We start from the raw sequence: 24,211 nt of genomic DNA on the forward strand, positions 1-24,211 counted from the left end.
TGTGCGTCGCCTTTATTTACCTTATTCTATCTGAGTCCACCCATCATCTTTCACATTTTGAAAGTCCATAATTTCGTTTGGCCCTCCAAACCGATTCTGCGTAGAATGCCAATCCCGATCAACTGCTATCTCAGGTCTCCACCTTACTACGTCTTTCAGTTCCTTTTGTAGTTTTCCTTCCAACGCATCCGAAATAAATCCACCAATAGTAGGCATCTGCATTGCTCCATTACCAGATCCTCCCACAGCAACGAGCAGAGAAGGATGATCAGGATGGCGATCAATCAAGAAGGCACGATCCATAGTGTCTGCATCCCAACAAATGCGCGCGAAGGCAAAAGGTCGATCAGCAAGATGCGGCATTGTATCTCTTAAGAAGTCTCTCGCTCGAGCCTCAGCCTCAAGGGGAATTTGGTGCTTAGCAAACGGCACACTTCGTACTTCCCCTCCAAAATACGTGGGTTCTTGAACAAAATTGCAATACCCAGGATGCTCATCGCAAATCTTTAGTTCATGTTTGTCCTCATCTGGCTCCATAAAAAATCCTTTCGCGATGTTGAACAGGACCGGAAGGTTTCTGTAATTGTCCGCCTCCTCTGGCGTCATCTTGATATGGGACAATGTCCAAGCAGTTGGACGTAATTGCTTCTTGAAATCTAGCAGACGATCACTTCCAGCCCCGGCGGCAAGAATTGTATGATCTGCCTTATGGGATATGCCATCCTCCGTCTGTGCACCAATAACATCGCCATTCTCATAACTCAAAGTCACAACTTTGCCAGGTGTTCCTGTGATAAAATTGACACCCAGTCTCTTAGCCTCTGTATAGGCAGAAACCATTGCTTTGCGTGCATGAATCCAGCCAGCTCCTTCCTTGCTAAACCACCCTTTCCAGCCTGGAAACTCTCCTGTGAGGACACCCGGTGGCATGGTACGACGAAAGTCGTCGGCAGTCTCAAGTAGAGTGTACTGAGCATTAGAAGAATCAATTTCGTCCTCTTTGATATGCTGAATCAGAGCAGGGGTATGGCCTGAGACGATGAAGCCGGTCTCATGAAAATATGGCTGGAAAACTAGATCCGTCTGCCAGCCCTGTAATGCTGCTCGGGTGCAAGTCGCAAAGGCGACACTGATCGGGTCAGGATTCTTATCTGTATTCATTGTCAGCTTTTATTCTTTCTAGAATGCAATTCGGTAAAATATAATGCAACATGAGACTTACTCCTCAATTCCTTGTGCTCCATAATTTTGTTTACATCATTACCGGCCGCAATGGGCGAAGGTACTGAGTAAGGGTCCAGCACCTTGACATTCTTGTATCCACGGCGAGCTAAATGGAGAGCAGTTGAACATCCCCAAGTACCAGCGCCAATGATAAGAATTGAAGAGCAATGGTCAAGTGATGGTGACATGCTGATATCCTTAGGCTCGGAACCCAAGAATGAAAGAATGATAAGTGGAAAATATGAAAAAGAATGATGGGATCCGCAGGGGTAAAATGAATACTCCCGTCAAGTTATCAAGTCAACTTCCCACTGAAGAGACTAACGGGATAAATCATTCCGACGGCTATCCGACTAGCCCGACGCTTATCAAGAGATCCATCGCGTGGACCTTCCCGCCCCCAAAAACCCGGGGTAACCAAGCTTCTCCGCACCACCCAACACGCTTGTCTTGCCAGTCCCGCAGTCTTGGCTAACTTCGGCTACAGTCCTATCTAGATGAATCGTTTGTTTTGCTGTCAGTGCTGTCGCTTGGAACTTCCATCTCATTTTACCCCTCACTGTTGCCGAAGCTATACCAGAGTCAGAATGATAGTCGTATCTGAGTCGGCTTGTTCCGACCAATCGATCCTACTTGTTCAGCCGATCACGAGTCAAAGCTCGGGTACGAGATAATGAATGATCGAGTATACATAAGGCACTTGTCCCTTGTTCTGGAGCAATGGAATTGAAGCGAGAATCGACAAAATGACTCGTTCTAATGATGATTTCCTTACCGACGTCCCTGGGACCGTTTACTTGGTTGATGGTAAGATCAATACAGCCATTCTACTATCAAGAAGGCCCTTAATTGATACCGTTTGCAGCATCCCATACACTGCGAGATGCAGCTCACGCTGGGAAGCAAGATATCATCCTCCTACCCCAGCCATCCCATTCCTTAGCTGACCCACTGGTAAGTTACCAAACGGACCTTCACCTCTCCAGCTAACTAACCAGACATAGAACTGGTCACGAGCAAAGAAGTTCTGGTCACTGTGTCTTATATCAGCGTATGCATGTATCTTTTCATTCGGCGAGAATAACACAGGCGCAAGTTGGACTTTGATCTCCGAAGACACCGGAGTTAGTATCAACAATATGAACGGTGGATCTGCACTGAACTATCTGCTTTTGGGATTTTTCAACATAATATGGATCCCCTCGGCAATGAAATTTGGTCGCAAGATTGTCTTTATTTTGAGTTTGTTGGTCCTTTGTGCGGGTAGCATATGGGGAGGACTATACCATGGTGTTGCTCAATATTTTATTTCATCGGCTCTTCAGGGAATGGGAACTGCTGCCTACCAAGCATTGATTCAACTTACGGTCAGTGTCCTGAGAAAATCCTATTTTTATGACTGTACTCATTAATTGTTCTTGTCTAGATTTTCGATGTCTTCTTCGCCCACGAACGAGGTCGTATGGTCGCGTTCTATATCTTCTTCCAGCAACTTGGATCTATTCTAGGATTGATATTAGGTGGATACATTTCGGATGGAATTGGTTGGCGTTGGTGTGCCCCAATAGTAGCCATTGCTTGTGTATGAATTCATGATGTTCCCAGACACCTTACTGCAATACACTAACATCGCCAGGGCATCTTAATACTTCTTTTCATCTTCACATTCGACGACACGATGTTCCCACGGTACCGATTTAACGGAATACCTATCATTGAATCTGCAGATACCGTAAAGCCCACGAAAAGCGACGTTGAAGCCAAGACAGACAACTCGCTCGAGAATGAGGTGTCCGAAACTGGAAGTACTACTATGGGCGAGGAAATCCCTCCTCGAACATATAGACAAAAGATAGCCTTGGTTCATTACTACGAAGACGACCATACAACATGGCTCCAATACTTCCGCCGACCATTTTACCTCTTTGCCTTTCCTAACATTGTCCTTGCTGGCATTCAATTCGCATTTGGATGCACAGCAGGTATAGTGACATTCAACACCATCTCCGAAATCATGACAGAAGCTCCTTACAATTGGAGTGCCGGATCCGCTGGCTTAATCTTCCTCGCTGCCCTTGTTGGAAACATAATTGGGTACGTATCTTCTTTTTGCACCGATCATCAGTCCTCCATGCCTAGTTCTACATTAGCTAACTTGGATGTAGTATGGGAATCGGCTCATTATCCGACTGGGTAGTCCTTGTTCTTGCAAGACGAAATAAAGGGTACAAGGAGCCCGAAATGCGACTTTGGACATATATCTTCCCATTCATCTTTGGTGGAATTGGATATTTCACTTATGGCTGGGCTGCTACGAATGGCGATCACTGGATGGCGATTGCAGTGGCGTTGTGCTGTATGATTGCTCAACAGGTGTCACTTACTAGTATGGCGACTGCGTATGCAATGGAATGTTTCGATGGGGTAAGTTGCAGATTCAGCCTAATGTTACTTTTTGATTCTAACAAGTTGATGTTTGACACTTAGATCTCTGGCGAATTAGTCGTTGTACTAGCCATTTGTTCCTCATTGATCAATTTTGCCATCTCTTATTCCGTACAACCATTTATCGATGCAACGAACTACGGTTGGACATTTACATTCTTTGGTATTCTTGTTAGTATTGCTGTGCTCATGGGTATTCCGATGATTATTTGGGGTAAGACCTGGCGTCGAAATTGCAAGGCGCGATACGAGAAGTTCTTGGCAGAGGCTGGTGCAAATGCTCACTGAAATTAAGGCTGCATGAGGGCTCAAATATTGAAATCAAAGACTGAGATTCATATCGGATAGCAAATAATGTCACATTGAAATTCTTTCCTGGGGCTTTTTGCAACGGACCTCTCGTACCGGATTTCATGTAAGACCCAAGAGGCCAGCAAGAACATCACTGGGACGGACCTTGACCAGATGTCAAACGATATAGTTCTCTACTTTAGCTCCATGTCAATTTGACATGACCACTGTCGACGCCAAAACGACTATGACGTAGACGGTATACCAAGGAGAGAGAAAATGAGCAAAAACCTGCCACTTTTGGGGTCATTGTACAGCATCATAATCATGTCAAAGCGCTCAACAGAATGGCACTTGGCGTGAAAAATGCAAAATTTGGACGGATGTTACCATATGATGAATCAAACAAAAGCTCGGCCAATTTTTGGTTCAAAAGGACTGTTTTATTTGTAGACAGAGCGAACCTAAAAGAAAATGATTACATGAAATGCTACATGTAGATTGATAGCGGGGCCAGATGGCTAGTCTAACAGTCCAAAATAAAGTAATACATGGGAACAGAGGATATCAGGAACACAACCACAAAGCGAGATTACGCTTAGAAGTGGATGGGCTTGGAGTAGGTGGCCATGGCGGCCTCCTTGAAGGCCTCAGAGAGGGTAGGGTGGGCGTGACATGTACGGGCAACATCTTCACTGGAGGCACCGTACTCAATGGCAAGGGTGGCCTCAGCGATCATCTCACCGGCGCCAGGGCCGATGATGTGGACACCGAGAATGCGGTCAGTCTCGGCATCAGCAATGAACTTAACAACACCCTCGGTGTCAAGGTTGGTCTTGGCGCGGGAGTTGGCGCTGAATGGGAAAGAACCGACGTTGTACTTAACGCCGGAGGCCTTGACCTCAGCCTCGTTCTGGCCGACCCAGGCGACCTCGGGGTGGGTATACATAACAGAGGGGATAGCAGCGTAGTTGACGTGTCCGTGGCCGGTCTTGATGTACTCAATCGCGGCGACAGCCTCCTCCTCGGCCTTGTGGGCCAGCATAGGGCCGAAGGTGACATCACCAACAACACGGATGTGAGGAACCTTGGTGCGGAACTCCTGGTCAATGACGAGACGGCCACGGTCGTCCTTGTCGATACCAACGTTCTCGATGTTAAGACCGTCGGTGTATGGGCGGCGACCAATGGCAACCAGGACAACATCGGCGTCAAGGGTCTCCTCCTTGCCACCCTTAGCGGCCTCAACGTTCAGGCTGACGGTAGCACCGCTGTCATCACCCTTGACGACCTTGGTGTTGGTCTTGAATTTAATTCCCTGCTTAGCCAGGATCTTCTGGGCCTGCTTGGCGATCTCAGCATCCATACCGGGACCACCGATCTGGCCAAGGAACTCGACAACGGTGACCTCGGCACCAAGACGGGACCAAACGGAGGCCTAAGAGAGAGAAATTGTTAGGACTAGACTTCGACTAAAATTTGAATGGAGAGTTTTCATACCATCTCAAGACCGATGATACCACCACCGATGACAACCATCTTCTTGGGGACCTCCTGCAGCTCAAGAGCACCGGTGCTGGTGATGACGCGCTTCTCGTCGATGTTTAGTCCGGGGAAAGGAGTGGACTCAGAACCAGTGGCAATCAGAATGTTCTTGCCGCGGACGGTCTGCTCACCACCGTCGAGCAGGTCAACCTTGATGGTGTTGGCATCAACAAAGGAGCCAGCACCCTTGATATAGTCAACACCGTTCTTCTTCAGAAGGAACTCAACACCCTTGGTAAGACCATCAACGGAGGTCTGCTTGGCCTTGAGCATCTGAGCAAGGTTGAGCTTGACATCGCCAACTTCGATACCGCGCTTCTTGGTGTCGTGGAGAATCTGGTGGTATAGATGGGAGTTGTTAAGGAGAGATTTTGAGGGGATACAGCCGACGTTCAAGCAAGTACCACCGAGGGTACCGCGCTTCTCGATACAAGCAGTCTACCAAGATGACCAAATTAGTTTATGTTATGATTTATGGGCCACGCTTCACTCTCAACGTCTCAATGGAAGCGTGAATGATAAGAAAGGCCAATATATACCTTCAAACCCTGTTGTCCAGCCTTGATAGCAGCGACGTAACCAGCGACACCACCACCGATGATAACCAGATCGTGGTCTCCTATTATCCGGTGAACCGGAAATCAGCAATCAAGTCCGGGAAAGACCAAAACGCAGACTGGGTAGGTTGTGAGAGGCTGGACAGCAAGAACTCACCGGAATCAGAGGCGTAGCCGCGTTTTGAGCTGCCAATCCAAAGCATTGGGGGGAGATGAATGTAGAGGAAACAGCCTTAGGGCCGCAGGCGCGGAGGCTGGCCCGCGGCGCAGCTCGGGGGAGGGCGGCGCGAAACATAATAATAAACGAAATTAAAGAAGGATTACAGGATCCGGTTGAACCTCCAACAAGAACGGCGAGGAGGGAGAAAGAAAGGGTGGGATTGCGCAAAGCACGAGTGGATATTCAAGGTACGGGAAAGAAGAACAGCTTTTGCGGTATTTTGAGATTGGCAGGGTTATGTAAGCGGATCGGGTCGACTCGGTAATGTCTGTGCCACTTTACCGGGATGACGATGCCGGTCTGTTGAGGCTTGTTGAGGCTGCAGGCGAAAAATTATATGGAGGAGTTGTATTTTTCTTGTAGTCAAGTGGGATATTTTTGTTTAATTGCAGTGAGGGCTATTGGAAAAAAGACCAAAGAACGACCACAAAAGTTCTCCGATGGATCCCCCCATATTTATACTGAAACTACGGAATAAGCCACCTGGTGTGACGGGAACCTGAGAAGGCGAAGACCTTTCCCGCTCCACCTATCCGGCAAGATCCATTCTACCCCGGGGAGACCTACTTGATCCCTAGCGCTTGTTTTTAGCGTTGAGATACAGCCCCGGGACCCAGAAGATCTCGAATATCCGCGGGTTTGTTGAGGATTGGGTCATGTTTGCCGGCACCGGCTATACTCGGCGGCTCTATCCACCTTGAAAATCTCCCCGCCTTTCTGGTTGCTCAAAGCCTTTATATGGTATATGAAGAATTGGATCATCTAGATATATCTCCAAATCTCGGAGGGCGCCGATACCTGTATGTATCCCTTGGCCATCGGCATGGGGTCATGTCGCCGACGGGTGGTCACTGATACCATATACTATAGACTGGGCAAGCAGAACATTTCAATGTACCCAACAAATTAACTGAGCTTCCAAGGTTCAGTTCCCAGGTGGCAACATTATTACAAATCCATCCAGGACATCTATCTACTCCGAGTCGGAGTTGGGATTGCGTTTCAAGTTCAAGCTGCACGTAATGGAACTCTTTGGAAAGGGCGCTTGAGGCAAACCCTGGACTCGGAACGGTTGAATGAGTGGATGGTTTGTAATGCGGGTTGTAATACTAGTGAGTTCTCAGGCCGAGGAAGATACCACTCTACTCCCGAGTGAATCTTTCAGCACATATAACCTTGTCGGTATCTTCTCAGGTAAGCCTCGATCTCGCCTCCTACCGTGGAATATCTCCACCATCTTGAGCCGAAAGGTGAGGATACGAAATAGACTCAAACTACGACATAGAATCCATGATATTGTGACCTCTGAGTGGCGGCGGTGTAATTGGCTGGATAAGCTGAACAGTAAATACAGCCTATTTTGGTGGAATGGGGTTTTCTTTATGCATTCATATCAATTACTGAAATGCCCACTGAGGCTTGCAGCTGCATTGGTGGTCTTTAAATGTAGCAGGTATTGGAATGGCACAAACGTCTGGCTGATGACCCTCGAAGCTTCACTCACCAACCCCGCTACTACAACTATTAACACTGCACATGTGGGCAAACATTATTTACATACATCATGATGATCGTCCTAAGGCATTAGACCCACCCACCCCACCCACATGTAGTCTCTGAATGCCTTCAGCCTTTTGAACACTATTATTTTTTTTTTTTATCCTCTTGGAAACTTTTTAGAATGTGATTCTCACGCTCAAATCCCCAATTTTCAGCTCTAGTCGGTGATTTTGCACACCGATTCCCGACAGCGGGACCGTTTCACCGATGGTTGCTGGGAGTGGGGGCTGTTCCTGAGAGCCTGGTCTGAGAGCCTTTTCTGACTCAATCAATCATTATTTTTAAGTAAGCGAAGACAGCGACTCCTGATTAACGTGCAAATTCGAACGACCTCAAACTCCGAAGGCATTGGATTTTAGACTGCTTTAGACAATGGCTTCATCCGGAGAATGCCGCTTCATATGGATCTAACTATCCAGACCTGACAGATACAATTTCAGTTTTTAAAAAGCTTCAATTCTGCTATGGATACAATATCGAGTAAGATAATTATCTCCGAGTCTCGGGAAATTCTTATATATAGATGAATCGAGACAAGAAAGCTTAGAAATGGCCCCTGGGTCTGCCGTGTCAGACGGAGACGGAGCACGCTACTCCCGACCGTGAGGCTATACTGACCAGATCTATGAGTATAAATACGCAACAAATTCCCTTGAATTGTTTAAATAAAACATTCTCATTTATAACATACAAAGAAGTTCCAGTCTTTCTTCAACACCATCAAAATGCCCAATCTTGCCTCTTCTCTGATCGAAGGATTCAAGGGCCGCCGCTCCATCTACGCCCTGACCAATGAATCCACAATCTCCGATGCCAGAATCGAAGAGCTTCTTTCCGAAGTCGCAATCAACACACCTAGTGCCTTTAACAGTCAAACTGCTCGGATAGTTGTGCTACTGAAAGAAGACCACGAGAAATTATGGGACATGGCTCACGACATCGCCAAAGCTACATTCCCTACTGAACTATTTGAGAAGCTTTACGCGCCTCGTACTGCTATGTTCCGAGCCGCATATGGCACAGTAAGCAAGCCCTTGGTTAATTGAACATATTCAAGGATATCATCCTAACAGTTTCATTAGGTGTTGTTCTATGAAGATCCTGCGCCTCTGCAGTCCCTCAAAGAGAAGTGGCCAATGCTCGAGAACCAACTCCCTGACTGTATGTACACAACCAAGATCAAGAGTCTTTTGACTTTCAGAACTAACATGAATGCAGGGTCTAACCATTCTAGCGGAATGCATCAATATGCCGGTAAGTTATTGCCCTCAACAATATCAATATATTCATAAAAACTAACCCTTCAAATAGCTTGGACACTCCTAGAGGCCGAGGGACTCGGATGTAGTCTCCAGCACTACAGTCCACTGATTGATGCCGGTGTCTCAGAGAAGTGGAATGTCCCAAAGGAATGGAGCCTCAAGGCACAGTTGGTATTCGGCAAGCCGACTGGGCCTCCTAAGGAAAAGACATCCGAGCCTCTCAGTACACGGTTATTCGTTCATGGAAAGTAATCAATCTTTAAATCCCGAAAAGATTCACATCGCATGTCGCATGTCGCATATAATAGATATATATGATATTCTAGATTCATTTTGTCACATAATGCTACAGATGATACTTTAGAATTCCTCTGATTTGTAACTTGAGTATTGAAAAGGCGTCGTAGTAGTGATCGGTTGCATTACCCTCAGTGATATTTGGAGCATAGATTCGGATTTCAAAGGTACTAGTCATAGCCAAGTAAATATTCATGTGCAAGGCAGCCTTAGGTCTTACATGGGATAGATGAAGCTCGCAGTTAAAGATAAGGAGAATTGGAATTGATAGGACTAAATTTGGATATAGACTAAGGCACGCAGATCGTTACCAGAATCAGAATTAAGACCAGGATAAGAGGTAGGAGCGTGACCAGTTATGAAATAGAAAAACGGGCCAGAGCAGAGGAAAGCAAGCGAAGAAGCAAAGTAGTATCGCGGAAGGAATAGAAGAAATAACATCATTCAGACAAAGAACATAAGATAAAGATACATAAGTGTTTAAGAAAATCAGCTACACATGCTAGATGTTCCATACCTCTGTTGCGACTTTGATCAGTGATTGTACCGGGATATTAACGTCAGTTTCTGGCGGAACGGGCGCACGGCGGAGTACTTCTTTCGCAAGATACATGTAGAGGTTCGGCCGGCACACAACTAACTGGCATTATTAAGCCGCTGGGAGGACGTGAAACCTCAATTTTTTGGTGTGTAACTGGCTGAAATTGGGGCTGGCCATTGCGCAGAGTTATGATCAGTTGCGAATTAATGATACTCTTGAAAGTAAGCTTCGCTCGTTCTTAGTCAACAAAAATCAGAATTACAACTTTCACCTCACCCTAGGAGTTAGCAAGCCACCAGCTAGAGTCAAGATGGAGTCTTCGCGATGATTCAGAGTATGCAACTTCCACTACAACAGAAGGCCATGTATCGTCGGTTGGGGGAGGAGTTGATGAGATCCATAGCATATGGAAGATTGAAACGGTCATTATTGATCCTTTGGAGTTCAAGATCGAACATTTCCTGTTCTGTAGGGGTTTGGTTTTGGCCGGTTTGTGGTCTCAGTGGGGTAGTAGCTGTAGGTATGATGAGGTGCCTACGATCTACCAGAATGGAGAAGGTACAAAGAACAACAAATAACAACGTTAAGGAAAAGGAAAGAAGAGAGAGAGCTATGCTACATACATGTAGTTATACTACATCAGGGATGGGCGCGATATCGTTTGGATGACGATATCGCAACACGATATCATTATCGTTATTATTATCGTATCGTAGGGCTTTTGCCTAGCGATATCATTTATCGTACGTCTTTGGTCGTGATTAAAATAATGTACTATACAAGTGCTGTGCCGTAATTATATATATCTGTACATAGTATATATATATACTAGTAAGATGGTGTATATCTATAGATATAGCTATAAAATCTCTTCGTATGATTAATAAGTATTAAGACAAATCTTGACAAAGAGGCTACCCTGGTGTTCAGGTTGGGGGGAGGCAAATATATCTTTATTCATAGGATGGGCTAGTGAATTAAAATCCGTCCATGGACGTGTGCGAGTGATTTAGGTGGACAGAGTAAAGGAACCCCATAAGAGCTATCTGCTATCTCTCATCTCTCATCTCTCATCTCTCATCTCTCATCTCTCATCTCTCATCTCTCATCTCTCATCTCTCATCTCTCATCTCTCATCTCTCATCTCTCATCTCTCATCTCTCATCTCTCATCTCTCATCTCTCATCTCTCATCTCTCATCTCTCATCTCTCATCTCTCATCTCCCATCTCTCATCTCTCATCTCCCATCTCTCATCTCCCATCTCCCATCTCTCATCTCTCCGGGTCCTATAGTACCTAGCAGTAACATATGGTGGGATGTTAGGTAGCCAAACGCATAACAATATAATTAAATTAATATAATATACCTGGTAGCCAGTCGTTCAGATTGTATACTAAATAGATCTAGATCGATCAAGCCTTACAGAATGGATTGTTTCCCTTATTTTTCTTATTTCTCCTATAGCTTGCACTCGGCATAACTCCGATCCAGCCAAATTCCATCCAAGTCTAACCCGAGAGCCTCACAGGCAAGCAAAACACTGCATGAAGATTTACTAAACAAAATAATTAAAAATAGCATCTTCCATTTATTTCCCAATTTTCTGTCATCCGCATTATCCAAAGTAACTTGCGGCTTGCCGAGTACGTGAAAGCAGTGTCATACAGTAGGGTCGCCCAATCTCCGAATGGCGGGGATCAGCCAAGCTCTTCATTGGCCACACAAGATGTCATCAATTGTGCAAACACCATGCGAATCGCCTTTCTCCCGCTGATGGACACATTCAATCCCCTCTTTCGGCCAACAAACTCCAAACTTAGGCCCACTGGACTCCTATAATGACGACGTGGAGGCACATCCAGCCCAGATCAAACCAAACCATCATCTCAGGTGGTCTTGAACCTGACCAATTTAACCGGATGAGGATCAACAAGAACGCCATACCCGGATTCAATCAGGTACAACCAATGAAAAGTACCAGATGTTTCTTCGGATTGCCGAGTTCATTCACGGCTAAAAGCCAAAGAGCTTATTCCGTCTCCGGATCCATTGTCCAGACCCGGTTTTTTCTCTCCAGATTGTGGAGATCCCCAGTCCCCAAAGTCGAAAAACCACCACGTCCCGCCGGGATGTAACCATAACTAGATCGACTTCCCACATGACTTTCTGCTGTAGGTCCAATCGCGGCCGATCCTCGTGGAGAACTTTCCTTTCCGTGCCTATGATAGTACATGGTCTTGGCTTGCTTTTAAAAGACGGCTTGCCCCGCTGATATGTCGCGCGACTTGGAGACAAGTTTCTTACCCCGCGGGCTGACATTTACCTGAGTGAACTGCTTGTGCATACTTCCCCACCATCCTTCGCAGCCACCTTTTGGAACACGTCAATATGAGTGACCGTATTCCATCATGGAATATCGTCCACAAGCTAGAGAAGCGAAAGCTCCTCGTCGCAATTAATTGCGTCGCAGCGCTATCAATTCTATTCTTCGGATACGACCAAGGAATGATGTCCGGAGTCAACAATGCAGAAGACTATATCAAGCTTATGAAATTCGGATACACGAAGATGGAAAACGGCGAAGCCACTCCTGTCGTGACAAACTCGCTCTTACAAGGTGGTATTGTCGCTGTTTATTACCTGGGCACGCTATTTGGTGGTCTATTCGGTGGATGGCTTGGAGATCGTGTCGGAAGAATCAAGACTATTGCGGCTGGTGCTATTTGGGCAATCGTGGGAGCGAGTCTGCAGTGCTCAGCTCAGAATCACGACTGGATGATATGCGGTTCGTATTGGCACTGTGAATGAATAAAGAAGTCAATAGAGGACAAGAATACTGATTTGATTTCTACATGTAGCGCGTTTTATCAACGGAATCGGTACCGGAATCCTGAACGCTATTGTTCCTGTCTGGGCAACAGAGACAGCAGAACATACGTCTCGAGGCCAGTTTATCGCTATCGAATTCACTCTGAATATTTTCGGTGTCGTGCTAGCCTATTGGCTTGAATTGTATGTTCCCTTCTACCAATCCAACAAACAGATCATTCATCTAATAACTCCAGTGGTCTCTCATTCATCGATGCCGGAAAATCCGCCTTCCGCTGGAGATTCCCCATCGCATTCCAGATTATCTTCCTCCTAGTCCTTTTCGGAGCGGTCTGGTTCTTCCCCGAATCACCAAGATGGCTCGTAAAAGTCGGTCGAGAGCAAGAAGCCCGATACATTTTACAACGTTTACGTGGAAGTAGCCCGGAAGACCGAGTCCGCGCTGAAGCAGAGTTCCTCGATATCCAAAGTATCGCCGAGATGGAGAAGACAGTTGTTCATGGAAATTCGTACCTTTCTATGCTTTTTGGATGGAAATCTGGAGATCTACATATCGGTCGTCGTGTACAGCTTGTTATCTGGTTACAAATCATGCAGGAGTGGGTTGGTATTGCGGGAGTCACAGTTTATGCACCTACTATTTTCAGTATCGCCGGTTTCGATTCGACGAAAAGTCAGTGGATTAGTGGGTTGAATAATGTTTTCTACATGGTATGTGACTTTGTCTGAACTTAAATATATTGACTGACTGACGACTGCCTAGTTCGCTACGCTTGTTTGTGTCTTTACGTTGGATCGCATCGGACGTCGATGGACATTATACTGGGGCTCGATAGTACAGGGTATCGCCATGTTTTTGGCAGGTGGTTTCTCTCGACTGGCTATCAATGCTAAGGCAGCTGGTAATACGGGACAAGCATCTTCATACGGTGCAGCTGCGGCTTCAATGATTTTCATCTTCACCTCGACATTTGGCGCAACCTGGTTAACTGTTCCATGGCTGTATCCTGCTGAAATCTTCCCACTTGCAGTTCGCGCTCGTGGAAATGCCTGGGGAGTAGTTGGATGGAGTATCGGCAATGGATGGCTGGTAAGTGTATCCCTATTTTTCTATCCCTCTCCTTTCTACTTTGGGGGAAACAGTATTAATGATAGGCTGTATAGACGCTGTTATGCCCCGTTATGTTTAATGCTATCGGTGAAAAAACACTGTACATCTTCGCTGCCAGCAACGTTATCACGATCCCGATGGTCTGGGCTCTCTACCCCGAGAGTAACCAACGTACATTGGAAGATATGGATCTTTTGTTCGCGGCTAGTACGCCTTGGGCCTGGGATGCGGAGAAGAACTTTGCTCGGCTGAAGGCTGAAAATCCCGGTATGGTGCAGGCTGTCAGTCGCAAGGGGAGTATTCTAGATCCGGAGACGGGCAAGGTATTAATGGCTGCAGCTAAGACTGATGAGAACGCTAGTGGTGTTGAACATGTAGATAACCCTTGATTTGATTTGGATAATCTGCAGCTCTTTACTAGATAGACCTAAAATGGTTATATAGACAGGGGATCGTGAACTTAAGACCATCATGAATGATCATGCTAGAATCCTGATTAAATGACAATCAATGAAATACGCTATACATTTATGAACCAGTGAAACTTAATCTGGATTCTTAATCCTGTTGAATTAACCCGCGCGTGCACATGGAGCTGCATTCAAGTTGATTTTGTACTTGTGTTTGTCCTTGAATTACTATATCTATCTCATGACTTTTTGGTAGGCAAAAAAAAGAAAAAGAAACGAACACCAACAGAGGGAATCGAATCCTCGTTTTCTAAAATTTCATACCTGGCATTACCTTGGATTTGACCAAAGTTCAAGACCAAGGACAACCAGGGCCATATGGAGTAGACGTCTTACCACTAGACCACGTCGGCGAATCTTCGGGGAAACCACGATTTCTCAGCTTAACTGTTTATCCGTGTTAGTATAGTATGGATACTAATACTAAACTAATTTCCAATAAGACTCTAAGGTTAAAGTCTCTATATTATGTGATTTTGATTGGCTATATAGGAAATATTTAGGCTGGAAAACCTGTATCCAAAATCCATTGCGACTAGCTGTAGTATAGCTGCATGGAGAGGCTGTGGCGGAGAGGGATGTTTGTCTGGTTTGCAGCCCCTCGCACTTGAGCACTTGGAGTGTGGGGGGGAGGACTCTGATTGGTCATTTCGAGAACAACGTTCCAGGCTCCAAACGTGCTGGTGACTCCTTCATCTACAAGCTATTATAAAACCCAAGAATTCGCGTCAAATAATCCAATATACTCTCCATTCTTCACACTGAACTCACCACTTCACTCGAATTTCCAACCATAATTGCCAGTAAGTTCCCGCACCGCACCGACGCGAAAAAACGCGTAAAACATATGTGCACCACTTTAACAACTCAACCAGAATACCTAAAACACCAAGAACCTACCTCAACATTTAGCTAGCCTAGCTAGTCCAGGGATCAACCACAAATCAAAAACCACAAACAAAATGAACACCCTTTCACCACAAAAAGAATCAACCTCACCCTCAAAACCAACACCACCAGAACCCAAAACACCCTCAAAGATAAAACAAAAAGAATCTCAAATTCAACAAAAATACCTCCACCGCATATCAACCCACCCAACCCTAACCCCCTACCGCCGCCGCGTCTACCGAACCCTCCTTTCCGTCCCACCAGGCCGCTGGACAACCTACTCCGCCATGGCAAAGTATCTCAATTCCAGCGCTCGAGCAGTCGGAAACGCCATGCGCACTAATCCCTTTGCGCCGGAGGTGCCGTGTCATCGGGTTCTTGCTGCGGATGGGTTTTTAGGTGGGTATAAAGGGGAGTGGAAGGTTGATGGGACTTTTCGGGATGAGAAGAGGGTGCGGCTTAGAGATGAGGGGGTGGTTTTTGAGGAGGGGCGAGCTAGGGGGGATTGTTTTATGGAGTTTCAGGAGTTGGGGGTGAAAGTGAAGAGGTGATTATGTTTAACTTGGAAATTGTGGTTTGCGGATTCAATGGTGTTTTCTGGGTGTCCAAGAGGAGGAGATTGTTGGTGTTGTGCTTGATGCCCGCTAATTTTATGACTTAATGAATATGATATTTTTCTAAGTTATTTTGGTGGCTATCTTTTATATTTACAGATTTCCATGTTTGGACCAAGGCTGATTCGGGTTATTACGTAGTAGAATTTATGGATCTTTACCCGGGTGAAAACCACCTATCCAATATTAACCATTGACAAGCTAATGCTTCAATTTTGACTATTTGACTTCAGTTATAGAGGAGATTGTTGGCCAATCGATCCCCTTGTCTAATTCTATACCTTTGCTGTCGAATCCTCGTTGGCGGCTACGTGCAGTTAAAACGATTCTATGGATATACCCGTCTCCGTATACCTAGCAACTTGAAGGCGGGAATTTCAAATGATCGACTGGGTATTAATTCTCTGCCAGTCGGCACTGGTATCCTCAAGCGACTAGGCTACTCCCACATTCAAGTTAGCCTGCATATTTCCAAGCCCAGGGGGCTCAAGTTGGTCATCAGGACTCGTATTCCAACGCAGCAACTAATGCCGACCAAGCCAAGCCACGCCGCATGATCAAGCCTTGGAGACGTCTCTGCCAATTATCGCACTGCTTTACACCGCAAACAAATTGTATGTGAAGACCTAGCGGGCAGATTATAGTCACACGGAGATACGTGGACCGAGTTAAGATACTCCCTCAACTGAGCGTGCATGGGTATATGCAAAGGCCAAATTCAGGCCATGGGACGATGATCTTTGTCCGAGGGCCAGAGCCGCATATAGCGATCGATAATCCGGCTTGTTTGAGTAAAGCCCTGGTCCTCAAGACTGGTTTCGAAATTCATAGTCTAATGAGCATAAATTCGATGGATTCCATTACTTTGACACGTTCAGCCCTTGGAGAAGTCGCTAGTATCGGAGACATTTACGAAGCACGATGCGACAAATTTATTGCGGTATCTCTTTTCCACAAGTCACCGCCGCTTTCTACCGTTACTCCTGTGGTTATTGCGACTACAAGTACTGGACCTTCAGATGCCTATGTTTTGGACTGAAAGAGTTGGAGGCATTCGAAGAATGTAACATACTCATTCTGGGTTGTAATGGCGTTTGCAATTCGACCTGGATCAATGCGCTGGTTAATTATCTCACTTATTCTACTATGGATGATGCTCTGGAGGCCGGTTCGCTGTCATGGATTATCCCATTTGCCTTCAATGTGTACGATGCTAATGAGAGGGGAGACTAAGAATGGACCAAGGTCCAAGTTGGGCTCGAGAAAAATTCCCTTCATATGGCCGGCACCAAAAACTGTGAATGAGGATGAGATGATCACATTGGAGCAAAGCAAGGCGAGCAGAAAGGAACTCGAAAAGAGCCTTAAAGCCAAAGTCAGTACAATAACTGCTAAAGATCTTTATAGGCCAAGGACTACATACAGTCGTGCGGATTGCGTGGTTTACACGGTCACCGGAGTCTTGGGTAGCGATGGAAAGAACGACCTCGAGGCGATGTACGTATCTAATTGCCACAAGCCCTGTACCTTTCAAACGTTGTAATCAGCGATGTCGGCAACTCAAAACTGCGAAGATACAATGCCATGTTTTTGGGAACATGTAAAGTTTGCAAACACGACTGCTCAACGCATCTTCATCAGTTCCATGAACAGGTAGAAGGAAGAGCCGAGGTTGACAAACCCGAGATCGTCGCGTTGCTCAACGCAAATGCCGACTTTAAAGAGCAGAAAAAAGCAGCTATAGCGGCAAAAAAGAATACGTTCATAAGCTTGAATGTGAACTTCAAGAGCTCACCTCGGCAGCAGCACAGTTCAGCAACTTCCTCAAGCGAAACGCCGTGATGACCTACAATGATGCGACGCTAGATTACATCGACCGGAACATAGAAGAGGAGAGAGATAAAATAATGGCTGGTGGAAGCAGAGACAAGTTTGAACGGTTGACTCAATATCGAAAGCAGTATCAGCAGGAGATCAGAGCTTTGGATGAGCAGATGGCCAAGGGAAAAAACAGCAAGCTTCTCGAACAGCCAGATGTTGAGAATCTAGTTCTGAAATTGCACGCGTTGCCGCATTATGGCAAGATGCTGAAGAATCTTGGGAATGTTTTTGAGGTGTATTCTTTTTGTGAGCAGCGAGAGAAATCTCATGTCATAAAATCGAAACCGCATTTCGCGAAGGGGAAAGTGCTGGTGAAAGTCCCTCAGAGTGTGCCCCTATCTAAGAAACCGTCCAACCAGGTGGCAAAAACAAGCAGCAGTGGCAGCATGGGTCTATTTGGAAAATTGCCTTTCGTAAACAGTGGGAAAAAATGATACATCATGGAATTCCAGAAGAGGTGCAGAAAAAGGGGGAGGGAAAGAAGAAAGCGCCACAAGGAAGGACCACATGGCGAAACTTTCAATAATTACTCTACAAATAATGCGACTCAAGTTGCAATTCCGGAAATAAAGGTCTCTTCCACGCTAGAAGGGTTGGAAACTTAATTCTCTACTAAAAGTATCATGAGTCAACAAGTATAATCTGCTTATCTATTCCACAATAGTCCGACCGACTCTGAGGAGCCAACTACCAACCCAAGCATGGCACTGTAATAGCTCAGCAATCAATATTGCAACATGACACGAGTCAAGAAAAATATAAAAGAGTTTTCTTCTGAAAAACAGAAAAAGAAAAATCGCTGACACCTCCACACCAACTAAGTCTCGTAGATCAATTCGTAGATCCCTAACCAAGCACACACCAACAACAATTAGTGCCACCAACCATCGGCAAACCAGAGGCGACATTGTTTCAAATGTTAGAAATTTCGACAGCTAATCACCTCCTGTCATCATCATCATAGTTTCTATTCGTAACAATAGACATTGTTTCAAACGTTCAAGCTTATTCTCGCCACGTTGATCTGTGGCGATAGCCGTTAAACGCGATACGGCGCTTCAATAAATTGGGCTTCCACCAGTGGATCTTTAGTTTACAACTACTACATTGGGAATAGAGACTAACTACTACTGTATAATCGTATATAGTACACTGACAAAAAAAACTTATTTCTCAATCCAGTAATAGGTCGTAGTTCAAAAAAAAAAAAAAGAAAAAAAACTCACCCTGGATTGTAGCCTACCATTGGGAATCCATTCTACATACGCCAGGATTTGTGGGGGACTTTCATCTCCTGTGAGTACTATTAGTAGGTCAGTAGCGGATAGACGATATCATATCATATCATATCGCATAATAAATACAACGTTCGAAAGTAAGTATCTCTCATAGTAACAGTGACATTAATATTAACGGCTAGCGCCGAAAATCGCTATGAGTTATTTCTTTCACACTAGCACCTTTCAGCAAGAACAACTAATCCCATTTTGACTGAGATTACTACTTATCGAGCGATCCACCGACCGATGCGCTGTTTGTTTCGGTGGTGGGTCTGGTCTGTGTCTGTTTGGGTTCAAAGGTGTGGAGGATCCGATGCGATCGACAGTCCCGGTAAACCATTATGCACGAGCGGCGCAGAAGGATCACACTAGGCCAGGGCAAGAGGGTAGGTCCGAGGACTAGGCGGCATCTGTGCGCGACCCTGGTCATCCTGTCTTGGCCTTGGTTTTGGACAGGTTGCAGGGTTTGTTTCTTCTTTGTTTTAGATGAATGTGCATGGTGATGGAGATGGAAATAGAACTAGAGATAGAGATGGAAATAGAAACAGAAACCAACCCACTGAAACGAAACGGACGGTCGGCACTTACTCACTTACTTTGATCACCCCACCTAATCCAATGATCGAATAAAGAAAAGAAAATCATTATCCCTGGAGTGAGCATGAACGTAGCCGTTATCCTGTGGAGCATGGGCACACCACAAGGAAGGATTCTCGACTCCCAATCTCAACCAAGCATCTAACATTCTCAAAGTTTGGCTAATATTCCTATTTCTCTTTGTGAATTTGCTTTTGCTGTTCTATGGCCAGAATCCTTGGCGACTGTCTTGGCGCATACGGAATCTGCCTTCGGTATGCGTCGGCCGAGGCTGGTTATGCAGACGTTCAGGTTGTACAGAGTGCGTGGTGTTTTAGATAGGATATGGTTCGCATGACATACGTATAAGATACCTATTTTTGTCAAGAATGCGAACCTTTTCATACAGCTTAATAATAGTTTTCGGGGTCTTGAGAGTGTCAGACAAAGTACAGTGCGGAGATCCATGTATACCTCCACAGCTACGAATAGTATTGTTCTTTTCAGATATGCAATGGTGTATTGTGTATGTTACTGGATGAACCGTAGTTCGTCTATCTGTTCTGTCTGTCCTGTCCTGTCCTGTCGTAATAGCTCTAACTCCACCGTCTAACAAAATGCGAAAAAAAAAGAGGAATGAGAAGGGTAGGTAAAAAGGCTCGTATCTTCTATACATGGAAATGTAAACCAGTGCGATCTATAACAATGACAAGAGAAGAGCGAAAAACAAAGAAAAATCGCAATGCTAATGATATCGCGCCGTGACCTAGAAGTGAAGCGACCGAATAATTGGGAAGAATGGGAGGAAATTGAAAATGAAAAGGTACAGAATACACAGGGGATGAAATGTGGTGAAGTCGAATTGAATCGTGATATCGTAAAATCGGGGGTAACATGTAGCGTGTAGCATGTAGCATGGTAGGTAATGTAATGGTAAGGTGAATGAAGATAAGATGAAGGCGTGGAAATAATTGAAAAGTGTTCGAGTTGTCGCACAAACATGGACATCCCATTTAAGCCATATCCTTGGCGGAGCGTTTCAAGGCGCGTCGAGGACGTTTCGGCACATCAAGATGGTGGTAAGAACGAAGATGCTCGACCAGGTGGTCCTGGCGGGGAAAGCCGTTGCTGCCTTTACGAGAGCAGTGTTCAACAGGACAGTTGCGAAAGACAGGGAAATGGACAGAAGTCTGGTGACGCTTTAGATCTGCGAAGCGCGTGAAGGTCTTATGGCAGTTGTCGCATCCAAAGGGCTTAGCAGGCCTAGACAAGAAAAGAAAAATGTTAGAAAATGTTCTATTCTTTGTTTTGGTTCACGGTCGCATGAGTTTGACTATACTAGACTGGACTTACTTCGAGGCAGTGGGTGGGGACTCAGGGCCCGAATCCTCGCCCGGGGCGCTGGGGAACATGCCTGCGGGAACGGGTACCTCGTCGGCCATATTCATACTTCCATAGCTACTTCCGCAGCTGCTACTCGCGGCTGGACTGGGGAGACCGGTAGCCAAAATGTTCGCATCGTAGATGGAAGGATGGACATATGGAGCGGGGGCGCTAGTGAAGCTATAGCTCATGGGCTCTGATACGAACTCCGGGGCAAACTCTGGGGTGGAGAATGGGCTGGCGGCATCTATGTCGTAGAGCTTGTCATAGACGGATGGACCGTAGAAGAAGAAATCCATGTCGCCGGGAGAAGATGAGTAGGAGCCTGAGGAGGAGTAGGAGGAATCAGGATAGTTGAAGGAGGACTGCATATCGAGTGGAGGGGCAAAGAAGGCGAAGGATGGAATTGAGACAGGAACGGCAGTCTAAATAAAAGGATTCGGAATCAGCACTCTAGTAGATCTAGAACCGAAAGAAGAAGGGGAATTTAAAAAGAATAAAAAGAATAAAAAGCAAACACGAATTAAACGAATTAAAAAAAGATGGCAAAAATGGACAGAAAAGGTCAAAATGGACCAGAATAATTCAAAATAATCCAAAAATAATAAATCACAATAATAGAATTGGATCAGCAACAGGGGAAAGACCAACCATGGTGAGACGACGGTACGAATCCTTCTCAAGCTGGCTTCCTAGTCAAGAAGTGGTAATAGCAGGTTTGGTCGTTGGGGGCGAGATGCATGGAAGGTGGAAAGGTGGAGTGCGTGAGTGTATCAAGTCTGAAGATCCGGAGTTGATTCAGAAAAGAATAGAATAAAATAAAATAGACACTTTCTATCGAAATCGAACAAAATAATAAGGTAAAAAAGAAATTAAATCCTCAAATCCAGAGGGAAAGTCTGATTCTTTTATGTCGCAACACTGCACACTAGGAACGGTGAGCCAAGAAGTAACTTCCTACTCCTCTCTCTACCTAGTGATGCAACTAGCATGAAAGGAATGAAATAAAATAAATAATAAAATAAAATACAAAATAAACGGAACCACAAAAAAGCAACTAAACACGAACTCAACTTACTCAATCCCGATACAGATCACGGGTAACAACATCACATCTCGAATCGAAAGAATGGCTTCAGCGAGAACATAACAGCAAGCACACGGTGACGCTGCACAACGACTGGTGGAGTTCCACACACAGCCCCCGCCCTCGAACAGCGTCATTAAGGAGATCAATGCGGGAATTTCTGCAAACCCACGCGGATCCTCGACCAGGTGCATTAGTCTGTTTGTTCTACCCAATCTGCGCAATGCTGACTTTTTCTCGGTGTCTCTTAGCGTGGAAAAGAACATTCCATCTTCCTTCTAGCGCGAGGCCTTAGCGTTTCTTGTTGGCTTAGCTTTTATTGGTGTCCACTGGTGGGGAGGCTGGGTACACACAACACGGACAACAAAGAAAGTACGGAGACATTAACCAGTTATGTAGAAGGAGGGTTTGACGGGGATTACATTATTGGCCGCGATAAGCTGTGGGTTGGATTTCTGGAATTTGGGAATGGTATTTAGGGATAATGCTCCGGATGGAGGAGCATTGGGTTTACTGGGTTTACGTAGTGTCATGTAAGTACAGAAGAAGATGGACAAGGGCAGGGACAAAGTACCTCACTAATACTGGCACTACCAACGCACGCTGAATACATTATGTAGCGTGAACTTGAACTTGAACATTCCAGCGGTCAGACGGGCGCTCGACCCTCCAGTACAAAAAGATGAACTAGAACCACTGGCACTACCACAATTATTATTGGATTACGATTTAATATCCATTATTTAATAATTATGAGATTTATTATTGACTCTGATTAAATTAACTCGTTTTTTTCTTTTTCTTTCGCCTCTGAATCCGAGTGTAGTCGATCTTGTCTTCTTCCGTCCTAGCCCTTTTCTGGAAGACTTCTAGCGTGTCAGCATCCTTGTTCTTTCCTTGCTCTTTGGCCCCCTCTTCTTTTTCGGTGTCGTTTGGTCGTGTTTGGCCGTTTCAGGTTTCGCTGTTGTGGCGCTCGAAGATGACTGCGTACAGCTGATAGTAAAATGTACAGAGTATATTTCGTACCTAGGTAATTCAGGTTCAAGGCAGACTAGTCTCTAGACTAGATTTTACCATATCCAATTCATTGATTATGACTAGATCACATCCATGTAGCGTATCACTCGGCACCCGCGAGCCGAAATGAAGTCACCGATCTACGATCAAGGCATAAAGTGGATCGCCAAGGAGAGCGAGCAAGGGGAGCAGTTCCCTTTTTAATCGTTTAATCCGGGGATGCGGGATCGACGGAAGAGAATAATAATAAAAATAGTAAATAAATGAAAACAAATGAGAAATCCTAGAGAGTAATAGTGTACTAGGACATGATTCATGATTGCCTACTTCCAGGACTACCTATTCACCACCGCCATAATCACCAATAAAAAAAACACAAATAACAAACAACCCACAAAAAAAAGGAGCAAAAAAAAGAAGCAAAACGCAAAACGAAGTCAAAAAAAGCAAACCCACACAGCCCCTGGAACGTAACCTTCTAGAAAACGAAACCGACAAAAAATCCCGCATCAACTAGTGGCCTAGCGCCGCCAAGACACAGCTGAGAGCAACGGGTTACCTAGTGTACTCTCGTGCTGTACTGCACTCCGTTCCTACATGTGAGGCAACTTGGCAACCTGGGGTTTAGTGGCATATGACTGGTCAATAGAGTCTGGGTATCGAGCCATTTCATGCATCGGAGTGGAGAGACGGATGCACCTTGGCAAAAGGGTACGGAGTACAGTAAAGCACTGTCGTAGCCATTCCACTTCCAGACCGATAAGTCGTGGATCCCGTCATCTGTCCCGTGCAGGGCCGAGATAAGTACACCCAGAGAGCTGCGGAGTATATGTACTGTAGTTCAGGTATTTTATTGGTAGATCGGATCGTAACTAATGTGCTGTCGGGCGAACGTGGTTATGTAAAGTGTTTTCTGTAATTCTTCCTTTCTCCGCGGGTTGGGCTGGGTTCAGGTCAGGTGGTTTATGACGGAGATTATTGGATTGTAATAGAATAGGGACATATGAATATGTGCAGTGTGGTAGAGCTTGAAGGGTTCCTATTCCACCCTCTTGGTTTGGGAGTTGACTACTGTAGGTACCGGGTACCTGAGGAAAGGGGGGTAAACCGGGCACGAATACCCCGGAT

The 24,211-nt window shown here is 45.5% G+C and overlaps 8 protein-coding genes across 8 annotated transcripts; 5 read left to right on the top strand and 3 right to left on the bottom strand.

The window, feature by feature from the left end:
• Positions 1-21: 21 nt before the first annotated feature.
• Positions 22-1,412, bottom strand: N7478_002015 (NAD(P)/FAD-dependent oxidoreductase; the record flags this gene model as incomplete). The annotated part of the gene is made up of 2 exons (XM_056918229.1): positions 22-1,151; positions 1,223-1,412. 2 exons carry the CDS (start codon positions 1,410-1,412, stop codon positions 22-24), a joined length of 1,320 nt encoding a protein of 439 aa, XP_056783840.1.
• Positions 1,413-1,970: 558 nt separating this feature from the next.
• N7478_002016 (putative MFS transporter) lies at positions 1,971-3,957 on the top strand (the record flags this gene model as incomplete). The annotated part of the gene is made up of 7 exons (XM_056918230.1): positions 1,971-2,031; positions 2,090-2,178; positions 2,229-2,591; positions 2,651-2,806; positions 2,861-3,318; positions 3,390-3,648; positions 3,712-3,957. 7 exons carry the CDS (start codon positions 1,971-1,973, stop codon positions 3,955-3,957), a joined length of 1,632 nt encoding a protein of 543 aa, XP_056783841.1.
• A 601-nt stretch (positions 3,958-4,558) lies between these two features.
• Positions 4,559-6,357, bottom strand: N7478_002017 (dihydrolipoyl dehydrogenase; the record flags this gene model as incomplete). Its single annotated transcript, XM_056918231.1, has 4 exons — positions 4,559-5,398; positions 5,461-5,943; positions 6,045-6,124; positions 6,216-6,357. The coding sequence occupies 4 exons, from the start codon at positions 6,355-6,357 to the stop codon at positions 4,559-4,561; spliced, it is 1,545 nt and encodes a 514-aa protein (XP_056783842.1).
• Positions 6,358-8,567: 2,210 nt separating this feature from the next.
• Positions 8,568-9,356, top strand: N7478_002018 (uncharacterized protein; the record flags this gene model as incomplete). Its single annotated transcript, XM_056918232.1, has 4 exons — positions 8,568-8,864; positions 8,925-9,003; positions 9,061-9,096; positions 9,154-9,356. 4 exons carry the CDS (start codon positions 8,568-8,570, stop codon positions 9,354-9,356), a joined length of 615 nt encoding a protein of 204 aa, XP_056783843.1.
• Positions 9,357-12,332: 2,976 nt separating this feature from the next.
• N7478_002019 (uncharacterized protein) lies at positions 12,333-14,273 on the top strand (the record flags this gene model as incomplete). Its single annotated transcript, XM_056918233.1, has 5 exons — positions 12,333-12,729; positions 12,803-12,956; positions 13,010-13,484; positions 13,537-13,863; positions 13,938-14,273. 5 exons carry the CDS (start codon positions 12,333-12,335, stop codon positions 14,271-14,273), a joined length of 1,689 nt encoding a protein of 562 aa, XP_056783844.1.
• A 1,043-nt stretch (positions 14,274-15,316) lies between these two features.
• N7478_002020 (MGMT family protein) lies at positions 15,317-15,796 on the top strand (the record flags this gene model as incomplete). The annotated part of the gene is made up of 1 exon (XM_056918234.1): positions 15,317-15,796. One exon carries the CDS (start codon positions 15,317-15,319, stop codon positions 15,794-15,796), a length of 480 nt encoding a protein of 159 aa, XP_056783845.1.
• A 1,209-nt stretch (positions 15,797-17,005) lies between these two features.
• On the top strand, positions 17,006-18,174 carry N7478_002021 (uncharacterized protein; the record flags this gene model as incomplete). Its single annotated transcript, XM_056918235.1, is given in 3 exon segments — positions 17,006-17,064; positions 17,081-17,356; positions 17,604-18,174. The coding sequence occupies 3 exon segments, from the start codon at positions 17,006-17,008 to the stop codon at positions 18,172-18,174; spliced, it is 906 nt and encodes a 301-aa protein (XP_056783846.1).
• Positions 18,175-20,609: 2,435 nt separating this feature from the next.
• N7478_002022 (uncharacterized protein) lies at positions 20,610-21,350 on the bottom strand (the record flags this gene model as incomplete). The annotated part of the gene is made up of 2 exons (XM_056918236.1): positions 20,610-20,859; positions 20,950-21,350. The coding sequence occupies 2 exons, from the start codon at positions 21,348-21,350 to the stop codon at positions 20,610-20,612; spliced, it is 651 nt and encodes a 216-aa protein (XP_056783847.1).
• Between the last annotated feature and the right edge of the window lie 2,861 nt (positions 21,351-24,211).

This window comes from Penicillium angulare (assembly GCF_028827245.1).
Source record: "Penicillium angulare strain IBT 27051 chromosome Unknown utg000002l_segment0_segment0, whole genome shotgun sequence".
In the NCBI taxonomy this organism is placed as follows: domain Eukaryota; kingdom Fungi; phylum Ascomycota; class Eurotiomycetes; order Eurotiales; family Aspergillaceae; genus Penicillium; species Penicillium angulare.